The sequence below is a fragment of the Abramis brama genome, assembly GCF_963993115.1.
Source record: "Abramis brama genome assembly, chromosome: 12".
Lineage (NCBI taxonomy): Eukaryota > Metazoa > Chordata > Actinopteri > Cypriniformes > Leuciscidae > Abramis > Abramis brama.
In genome coordinates, this window is record NC_139974.1 from 41,155,937 (window position 1) to 41,166,998 (window position 11,062).

The following is an 11,062-nucleotide window of genomic DNA, read 5'->3' on the forward strand; positions in this document are numbered from 1 at the left end:
GATTACACTTGCAAATAATTCAAATTTACACAATTCAAATTCAAATCGTTTTGTCATATTATGAGCTCCATATATTTATTGTTGAATTAAGGCCCTTCCAACCAAATAAATTAATCTGATATCTGTCAAATAAACTTCAAATGGATCCATTACAAAAGAGTCCCCATTTTAATAAGCTGTAACCCTAACCTTTACATGTCCTCCTACAATATTAGTCTTGGTTAAACACGGAAATGATCACGTCATAATTGTCTAAATAAATGTATAATTCATAAATTAATAACCTTAATTACACACTTTAGTGATTTTCTCCATTAAATAGAAAGTCTTAATATATGCAAACAAAGTTAACTTTGTTTGGTTATTGTGTTGGTTTTATTTACAGTGTTTTACATGTGTGTAATCGTATTAAACATTTTTGGAAACATCACTTAGGCCATGTCCACACTAATACGTTTTCGTTTGAAAACGCATCTTTTTCTCTCCGTTTTGGCCTTCCGTCCACACTGAGACGGCGTTTTTATTAATGAAAACGAAGCTTTTTGAAAACGCACTCCAAAGCGTATACATTTGAAAACGCCGTTTTCGCGTTGTAGTGTGGACTGTGAAACCGGAGGGATTTAAAAACGATGACGTAAATTTAGTCATGTGACGCATATTGTACCAATAGATATTCATGTTTATACCAGTATTGTGCCTGTTATGTGCTATTCACTTTCACACTGTTGCTAAAAATATTCTACATTGCACACTCTTCATATCACAGTCCTGCAAAGATGACAGAATTTACTCACATTTGCTGTCCTGCGGCGAGACATGAGAACAGTCGCGTTTTAGACCAAACATGTGGTGACTGCGTGCGACCTGGACGCATCAGTGAATGGTGAGATATTTTACTAAATAAAATTATCCTGTCAGAAGAATTGCGCGATAACTTCATTATTTATTTTTCCATCTGAATCATATCAGTGAGCTTTTGTGGGGTTTTACACATGCGCAGTAAATGTGAATTTAGCGTTTTCAGGCGTTTTTCAAAAGTTTCTCATCCACACTGAAACGTCCGAAAACGCTTGAAAACGCTAGTGTGGACGGAGAGCGTTTATAAACGAAAACGCCGTTTTCAAATGTATCCGGATTAATGTAGACGTAGCCTTAAAGATTTCTGACCGTCATTTTAGTGGGGTAGCAACAGACGAATATTCATCTGTCCCTCACATAAAGCAATGCCTCAAGTTTTAGTTTTTTTAGTTTAGAGCTTTATTTATCCCCGTGGGGCAATTAGTTTGAGCTTACATGGTGCCTCACATAAAACACTGATCACATACATTCAAATACATAAATACTTTTAAAAAAAAAAGTACAATTGCAAGTACAATCTAATTCCTGAAAGAAAAGACAAAAGACAAAAAAGTTTTAATTTTTTTATAATTTTTTTTTTTATACAAGTCAGATTATTTTTAGATCCTTTACCCAGAAGGCAGATATCAGGAGTATAGTCAGAGTTCAGGGAAACACACACACACACTCTAGTTGAGGGGCAAGAGTGTGAAACACATCACTGAAAACACCATAGTAAAAGCATTATTATTTACCAAGCTCAGTTGTGCAAACATCATCAGCATGGCTTTGACATTACTTACTCAAACTGATGCTAATTCAGTGCTTTGATAAAGCTGTTATTAACCAGAGCATTGGGATTTAACCCTGTAAATGAGGCAGGAGCTGAGTCTGATCTCATCTGTCCAGATGAACGAGCAGTGAACGAAAGACAGTCTGCCGTCCACTGCTATCCGTGTGAGAAGATACAAGTAGGAAAAAAAATACTATGAAAGTCAATGGGGTACTTCAACTGTTTGGTGACCGACATTCTTCAAAATATCTTCTTTTGTGTTAAGCAGAATAAAAAGAAATTCATACAGGTCTGAAACAACTTGAGGGTGATTTAATGATGAAATAAATTTCATTTGGAAGTGAACTAATCCTTCAATGGAATCCTGCTCCCTGAAGGAGGGAACGGAGACATCACGTCAGAACTGACTGACACATTGAGATCTCGCCTGAGAGCAAAATCACCTTCAATTAGTAACAAAAACAAGCCAATGTAAACTGGTGAGCAAGATTTGGTGGTAAGCCACTCCCTGTATATACAGGTAAATAAGGCACCAACTAGCTCATTCAAGTTTGCGCAGAGGAGCCGAGACAGGGGTTCTGGCCATTCAGCAGTAGTACAGGGGTTGTGGCAGGCGGAACGTAACTTAACATGAGTAACGGAGACATTCCCTATCAGTCAGTCACGTTCTACGTTACATCAGAACAGACTGAAGCATCGGGATCTCTATGGATAGCGGCACAACCGTTGATCCTTCCTTTTTAAGTCGCATAGACCTCCATACCCGTTGGGACGGAAGAACATAACTTTCCAAGGGGAAGGTCGATGGCTGCTGTTCCTTTCTGTTTACCCTATACAGTCATGGATGGTTGGATAACACTGGGGAAGCATGCCGAATCCAGATGGAAAGGGACACGACTGACCCTCGGGGCAATGCTTAATATGGAAGATCCCTGCGGTAGGTCCTGCCTAGACAGGGATGGAACCATTACAATGCAGAGATGGGACAGATTTGAATCTGCCCAAGGAAAGACATAGGTTTACCAACAGGGAAACCGTGCAGTAGAAGAATACACATATGGGATTACCAAGAGGGAATCACAGCATATGGGTAATATAGACCATAGATGGCTGACCGACTGGGCATGCACATGAGTACTAGACCTGGCATCGGATGCCCCACCTCGTCTCACTCCCGAAGGATGCTTGGAGGAACTCCATCCAGGGTTCGCCAGGCGGGGAACTCACCTGTAGAGCAAATTAGACTCTTGTATCCCCCATGAGAGGGGAATGGCGTTGCAGGCAGGACACCAAGCCAGCCTTTCCACATATAACCTGTTTGTACCTCAACACATGGGAAGAAATCCGGCTCCAACATGAGATTGTATAATTTTGTGAATGTGTGACAGAGAAACTGCAGACAATCTCTAAAACACCAGAGAAACACCACACACCAACGATCAAGAGGAGGGCTCCTTATAGACTGAGCCCTCACCCCAAGGGGACACGGCACACCTTGGGACTGATATGCCAAGACGATGGCATCAACTATCTAGTGGCCAACCTCTGTTTGGAGACACCCTTTTCCTTCTGCTATCCTCCAAAGCAAGCAAAGAGCTGTTCAGAACTGGGCCCGTGTTTATCAAGCCTCTGAGAATTACTCGCAAGAACACTGCTTAGAATTGACTTTTGAGTAAAACAATTATTGGCTCAAAGCTGCGTTTAAAAGTATGTTATCAAGCATCTCAGTCATAATTCAAGTGAAGTGTAGGACTAAATCTTAAGTGTCAGTCTTAGAGATGATTCACAACACTTTGCTGTGCCACAAACAGGATTTTCTATGATGACATAGGCATGGACCAATCACTGAATACATTTCCTTATTTAAGAATATTATCAGATAAATTCACATTGAATGGTGAAATTCCTAAGGGGAGTTTACATCCAACACACATTTTACAATACATAATTTTCAACAGAATACATTATGATATTCGCATTGGAAATGAAAGATAAGCACGTTTTCGCCATGTCTTAATTACACATTTTTAACCGGTGTGCTGTTAACTGACATGCCTATAGATTTTATGATATAATCAGCCACTTTGGATTCCAAAAGAAAACCGAACTGGAGAGAGGAAGAAGCGCTACTGCTTGCTGAACTAGTCGAACAGCGGAAACATGTTATAAAAGGCAAGTTCAGCCCAACATTAATCAGCGCTTACAAAGATGATGATGCTCTGTCCAAACGATACCGTTTGATTAACTGCTCGTCATTAAACATTTAAAAAATATTCTTCCTCTCCTAAAAGATTTGCGCACTTCTATGTCTCCTCAGTGCATCACAAGCCCCTACTGGCAACTCCTAACCACTTGAGAGACCTCTCGAGCTGCCTTAAACAACTGGGAGAGTAAGAGTGATTCTTAGATTTAAGAAATTTGATAACTTGCTTTTAGAAAAGATAGAAAAAAGGAGTAAATTTCATGAATTCTCAGCACTTAAGACTAAAATGACACTTTTGAGAAGCTTGATAAATACAGGCCCTGAAGCTCTGTGTACGGCCCACGTAAATACGCAGTGCACAAAAAGGACACAGCAAGGTCTGGGTCTGCCTCCTCCATGGGTGGCGCTTGCAAGTTCACGCACCACCTGGTCCCGGAAGGGGTTTGTGGGAGCTTTAGGCACATATCCGGGTCGGGTCTCGGGATTGCGTGAGAGTCAGCCGGTCCAAATTCCAGGCATGTTTCACTGACTGAAAATTGCCGCGGGTTAAATGGCTTGTTTTGTGGAATGTAGGGGGAGCAGGGCCGTCGCTGGTGGGGTGAAAGGTGGTGGCAATTATAGGGGCCCCCTAAACCCAGTAGTTATGCTATATATTCCCCTACTCTTATGAATCATTATAGTACAAACATTTATATGTCCGATGAAAACCACAAAAACGTATTCAATAATTTTTCAAATATCTCCTCTCTCTCCCCTCCCTAAAAATGGTTTAGTCCGATGGAAACAGCAGAGGGACCCAAATCACAAGTCCCACCCCAGCTAGTATAGAACCAATCAGAGTTGAGGCTGCTCCGAAAAGAAAACGGTTAGAAAAAGTTATATTGAAGTGCGACTGACTGAAATTGTCCGGAGGAAAAATCTGGGTACCAGTAATGTCATGCAGAAGAAGGCCAGACATGAGTGCACTGTAGGGATGTCAATGCATTGGGATGCGGTTCCCTAAAAAATTTGCGGGTATAGGACAAAAAGCTGCTGTCCTCTTGCCGGTACTGTACATCTCATTACTGTATACCGGCACGCACTGCTCGAAGGATTACACACTCAAAGTCCCAGTCTTTTTTGCGCTATTTTGCGCTATCTATTATTATAGAGGAAAAAAGTGTCACAAGGATATCATCTTCATTAAAAATGAAGACAATAAAAAATTAATGTGGTTTAATTTGACATTTTTCCGGAGTGTTTACCTCAGCTGTTAGACGCCAGACTGACTAGAATAACATTTTATATTATATTGCTGGTAGGCCTACTTAAACAAATATATTTTATTATTTTATTAATATCTTGTCTTTTGTTGTTATTTTATTAGTTTGTCTCAAAACACTGAATGATGACTTTAAACAATGCTTCATAAGAAGTTATTAATCGCTTCATGCCATTGTTTCGATGTAGCCTTGTGTTTATAAAATGCATATAAATTTATATAAAATAAGCCATAGCAATATTTATATTGTTTTTGCTGATGTCCATTAATAACCTTTATTTGCATTTATTTATTGTTCTGTTTTTTTTGTGTTTTTTTTGTAAGAAATTCCTAGTTACATGGTGCCAGATGTCGGTCTCCATGCCCATACCGGGCGATTTTTGTTTGTAATCCTGATTTTCTCCGGTTTATGGTTGAACAGGGAGAGAGGGAAGAGTTATGTACATTATTATTCTGGATTATCTTTCTCCAGGTAATTTAGAGAGATTTCTGGGGTAGTTAGTTTTTTGTATTGTTTGTTATTTTGGCCAGGCTCTCCCCTAAAGCTTTTACCACTATTTTCATTATTATTATTTTTGATATTAATATTTCTGGTTTGGTTATTGTTGATGTTATGCCTTTTTTCTCTCTTTATAACAGAAAATGAAAAGTTAATATTGGTTGAATTGGTGGTTGTTGTTGATTCTGGGACAGAAGGTTGGAAATCCTCGTTCTCTCCATGGTTTTCTTTTTCTTTCTCTTTTTTGTAAAATGTAATTCTTCTTTACTTTGTTATCAGCTCCTCAACCCTAGATGGGTAGCTATGTGACACTATACCTCCTCCAAATAATCCTCTCTTTTTTGACCCAGAAACATACAATACAACATGCAATGCTGTAGTAATTTACTGATGTAGAAAGCAGAGATAAGCAAAGATGGGTAAATACACAAACCCCTGGATCAAACTGGAGTTAAGAATCCGGTGCATTTTAAAAACCATTTCAAACCTTTACTGAATGTGCACTGAAACTTATCATTTATCTTAAGGATAAAAGGCGCATATAGGTAAAATGAAAAAAAAAAAAATGAAAAAAGTGCAATATTAGTATTGCTCAGAAAACAGAAGTTTGGTATTTTGCTTGTAGGATCAGTGGACTGTGGCGTAACATCCTCTCATTCCACTTAATCTGGCAATGAAATCAGAAAACAATTATTAAGGCAAAATACACATAGTGTAAATCAGTGGTTCTCAACTCCAGTCCTCGGGACCCGCTGCTCTGCACATTTTGTATGTCTCTCTTATCTGACACACTCAGTTCAGTTCATGGAGTCTCTCCTAACGAGCTGATGATCTGATTCAGGTGTGTTAAATAAGGCATACAAAATGTGCAGAGCAGCGGGTCCCGAGGACTGGAGTTGAGAACCACTGGTGTAAATAGTGCAAATGTCTACACACCATCTCTCTTCTTTTATCACTCACCTGCAAACACCTGGACTTCACACAGTGTGAGAATTTTACCGTCCCCAGGTATAATAATGTTGACATATTTCCCATTAATAGGCTTAAACTCAAATGTTTTTGTCTCTCCATATCGGATGGACTCAACAGTTGCAGCCCTGTAAAGACACACAGAGAAATAGAGAGGGGTGTATCAAAACAGCATGAAAATATACTTCTGGCAAAAGCAAGTTTGTATTAAAAGGATTTATTCAAGGTAATCTTATTTACTCATTTTCTAACCATTAGAGTAAGTATTAAGAGAGAGACAATACTTACAGCTCATTATTGTTGCCATTATTATCCAGGCTGTTGCCGATACGGATCTGAGCTCCAATTATCCTCTCTCCGCAACAGTCTCCACGATTAGTGATTTTAACACTGGTTACCTTGTAGGATTTCTCCAGGTTAACTCTCCACCAGGGGTTCGTCTCCCCATTAGTGTGACTGCATGACCCAACATCCATAACTGAATTGAAGTCGCCATCGACAGCCTTTTGAGCGTCTGGTACTAATTTACTGCTGTAATTTATTGTGGAAGACTGGACAGCTGTGGCTCCAAGAGCAAGATTCACTGTATAACATAAAATAATAAACAATTTTTTTTTTTTTTTACTTTAATGTGTTAAAGTATAATCCCAAAATATGTCATCCAAATGATTATTACAATTACGTTATTACAAATACATTATTATAAAATAATAACAGTTATAAACTCATTACCAAGTACAAAAACAAATTCTATCACAGAGTCTTCATAAATAAATAAATCACAGATTTTCAATAACCATATTTCAGCCTATAATTGTAATAAATTAATCTGATTAATACAATGACACACAATAATTACAGATTTTCAAATCCAGGTATTTTTACTTGTATTATTCTAAACGTACCTTTGCAATCAGCGGCGCGCATCCCAGTAAAAAGTGTTAGAAACAAAACCACACGCATGTCCATCCTGATATAAGACATAACAACACATCTCATATCAGCATATGAAGGAATCATTTTCTATTTCTCATCCTCATTTAAACAAAGAAACATATATATTAGTATTTAATGATAAAATGGTATATGCTCAGAGAGGATGACATGTGGCAGTCAAACTGCAAAATATGAATAGCCTATACACACCATACTAATATTTGTTTGCAATACTTCACATGTTCTTTATTGTAAATAATTGTAATTAATTATAATTAATATAAGGAAAGTGATATTATCGGCTGTTTTTTGTATTATCAACTGTTCCTCTTCTGTTTGTTTGTTTTGAGGTGGTTTAATTCTATTCTGTATTTAAATATAATTAAATGCTTTGGCAATAGGCTACTATATTCCACATATCAGACCAATAAAGCAACAAACTTATCAGTGGACAAGCTGAACGGAATATCTGACGCCTCTCTCTCTCTCTCTCTCTCTCTCTCTCTCTCTCTCTCTCTCTCTCTCTCTCTCTCTCTCTCTCTGCGTTCGCTTCACTTTTGTTCAATCGGTTGATCATAACTCTCGGCTTAGATGAGGGAGACGCATCTCAATCAAGCCTATTGCTAAAGCATCTCCAAACATCGCCGGAACAAGCGTCAAAAGTGACCAATTCGGAGTGAGAACGTGTTGATTTCCTAATTCGGAATATGATGAAGGTCGGGTGAGTAGATAAAGCTCAATGAACATCATATATAGGGGCGATCGGGGCACAAACTAACGCGGGGCTCGTTGTAACACACTTGTTTTAAATCCTTCCACAAATGCCAGCATGACGAAACTTAGTGTATTTATTAGTTGCTATATCAACACTATATAGAGAAATAATTGCGTCAAAATTCAGAAATCTTTGGAAGTGTAATGGTCACCAGCTGGAGTGCCCTTGAGAGCCGCCAGAGGGCACTCCACACCAGACTATTATCACTCCCTCACAAACTACATTTCCCAGAACTCACTGCCCGGACTCATCATCACTGATTGCATTCACCTGTGTCTCATCACCCTGTTAGTCTCAGCCTATTTATTCCTTGTTCACTCATTCACTCACTGCAAAGTTTTGTATGTTGTTGCACTGTGTGTTTGTGTGTTTGTGTGTTTGTGTGTTTGTGTGTTTGTGTGTTTGTGTGTTTGTGTGTTTGTGTGTTTGCCTGTACAGTATATTGGATTACGTGTCTGGATTGCCCCTTAATTAAAGCTGCATTTGGATCTCAACCTTCGTGTCTCGGAGCAGTTCGTAACAGGAAGATATCACTGAACATTTATTTAACCATTGCAAAAGTCAATTTCTTACTTGGCCTATGTTAATTTTTCATCTGTTTTTTTTTTTTTTTTTTTTTTAATTAAAATTAGACAAATCTGATATTGTTTTAATCTTATATCTGTTAGTCAACAGTTGAGATCGTCCGGTTTAGACCCCATTTTCTCAAGTGGGGCATGTTGTCACACCAGTTACAATGAGCCCCTATTAGAACTATGATATTCTATTCTTTTATGAATTCTATTGAGAAACCATGAGAAAAAGGGGAATAAAGACTGAGAGTCAATGTTCAAAAATGATTAATTATTATTTTGTATTGAACTATGCTGTATAGCTGTGCTTGATGTCAAACTCAAAAATAATAGTATTTTTAATTATTTAAAAAATGCCACTATTTTATATAACAAAAATTGATAACTGTATTTTATTGAGAAAATGTTTGAGTTTGATTAGATCAGATAGCATTGTCATATGGTCATGTTACAATGTGCTCCACCTATGGGGCATGTTGTCACATTTCACTTCCATTCTTTCGGGGTAAATCAGGAAAAAAGTACACTGTGAAACAAAACCACATTATTGTACTAGACGTGTAAAATTAATGCAGGGAAAAATAAATACTCTGAAACCCTAAGTAGGTTTACACAAACTGAGAAAGTCAAAAGGCGTTTGGTTGTGCCCCGCTCTCCCCTAATAAAACAATAAGCCCTGCGAAGCCGTGTTTTACAGTGAATTATTACAGTTAATTATCCGTTTTATAATTATTATTTTGCTGTTTAGCTTCGTTTTACATTCACAAACCCTGAACAAATGTACCAGTGCTGTCTGTCTGTTTGCTGTATGTTTCTTTCTTTTAGATTTGTATTGATATGTTGTTGTGCTTAAGTAATTGCAAATAATTAACTTCCTACTTTCAGATTCCTTAGATTAGTTTTGTTTTGAGAAACCGAGGTATTTTAGGAAATCAGACAATCATAAGATCAATTTAAGAGTGTTGCAAAGTATTAAATGTTCAGTGTTATTTAATGCTATTTAGAATAATTGACAATAAACAGTATTTTCTAGCAATATTTGTTCTTATTTTTTAAAAATCTTAATTAGCGATAAATTGTCAATATAACTGATTCTTGTTGAATGTTCTTTAGTCATTATTGTATTTCTGAGTGCAACAAGACACTTCTAGACTACTATATATTATATCTTTACACACTGACTTGAATTGTCAAAACAAAAGTTTAGTTTTATTAGTAAAAACATCCATTGCATATCATGCTCTATAGAAAGTGCATAAACATTCAACTCACCTGAATTTCATCAATGTATCAACCTCAGTCACAGAAGACCTTCACAATTCAGCAATTGATCTGCTTTTAAACAAAATACATTTTTATATAATAGGCTACATAAATGGAATTAATAATATTTTTATAAACAATTACTATACTTATTATTTATCCAATATATTATTCATATGAGGAATAGCCTATTATCACCAATCATATGAATAATACTCAATTTCATATTTATATCATACAAACTCACCAAAAAGAGACATACATCAAAGAATATCACTGTTTATTTCACCGATCTAACACTTTACAATAGCAATTATTGTGCGTCACACTCCTGCTCTGATCACTTCTAGCCTCAAACGCTACTCCAGCTCTTTCTTCAGGTTTTCTTCATCAAAATGAGACGATTTTCACTTGTCTGTGAGCATGCATGGCCAAACGACACTGCAATATGTCTCAGATGCGCAGATCAAAACATGCGATGCGAAGCAGCCAAAAACGTGTATTACCTACCCGTATTGATGAGTGATTTCGAAACACTGCTTCTTGATGCTTTGAAACCTACAGACCTTTTGTTTCAAATCAGTGGTTCAGAGCTTTTATAAAACCGCCAAAGTCACGTGATTTCAGTAAACTAGGCTTCATTGCATCATAACTGTTTCGAAATGTCCATTTCTTAATATCAAATAGGCCAATGTAAAGTTGAGTATTGCGACCTTGGTAGTTCGGACTTGTCAAGTTGGACTCAGGAGAACGAACTGCCGAGGACTGAATTTCGGTTATCTCTATACGAAATATGTCACAAAACACCACTCTGCCTAATTACAGCTAGAGTAAATTACATTAAAAAACATCACAGTTACTCATTGCACAATGAGTTTCATTAGGTGGCAATTGTTCAGTCTATCGAATGGATCAGTTATACATATTAAATTGACAATTGAATAAATTTGTAAT

At 37.3% G+C, this 11,062-nt stretch overlaps 1 protein-coding gene across 2 annotated transcripts; it reads right to left on the reverse strand.

Annotated features, from left to right (window-relative positions):
- Positions 1-5,960: 5,960 nt before the first annotated feature.
- Positions 5,961-10,836, reverse strand: LOC311093320 (fucolectin-like). 2 transcript variants are annotated; one of them, XM_084130633.1, is made up of 6 exons: positions 10,619-10,836; positions 10,118-10,177; positions 7,468-7,532; positions 6,851-7,145; positions 6,554-6,690; positions 5,961-6,260 (listed from the first exon to the last, which is right to left on the reverse strand). In XM_084130633.1, exons 2-6 carry the CDS (start codon positions 10,126-10,128, stop codon positions 6,256-6,258), a joined length of 513 nt encoding a protein of 170 aa, XP_083986759.1. In that variant the 5' UTR covers positions 10,129-10,177; positions 10,619-10,836; the 3' UTR covers positions 5,961-6,255. The 2 variants fall into 2 exon arrangements, with proteins under 2 accessions (XP_083986759.1, XP_083986758.1); XM_084130632.1 differs by having other exon boundaries at positions 10,118-10,180; positions 10,619-10,718.
- Between the last annotated feature and the right edge of the window lie 226 nt (positions 10,837-11,062).

Excerpts from the sequence above, each read along its gene's own strand:
- LOC311093320 (XM_084130633.1), bottom strand. Across the intron at positions 7,146-7,467 it reads GCGCGCCGCTGATTGCAAAG|TGAATCTTGCTCTTGGAGCC; the intron begins GTACGTTTAGAA and ends TATGTTATACAG. Across the intron at positions 6,691-6,850 it reads AATGGCAACAATAATGAGCT|GGCTGCAACTGTTGAGTCCA; the intron begins GTAAGTATTGTC and ends GTGTCTTTACAG.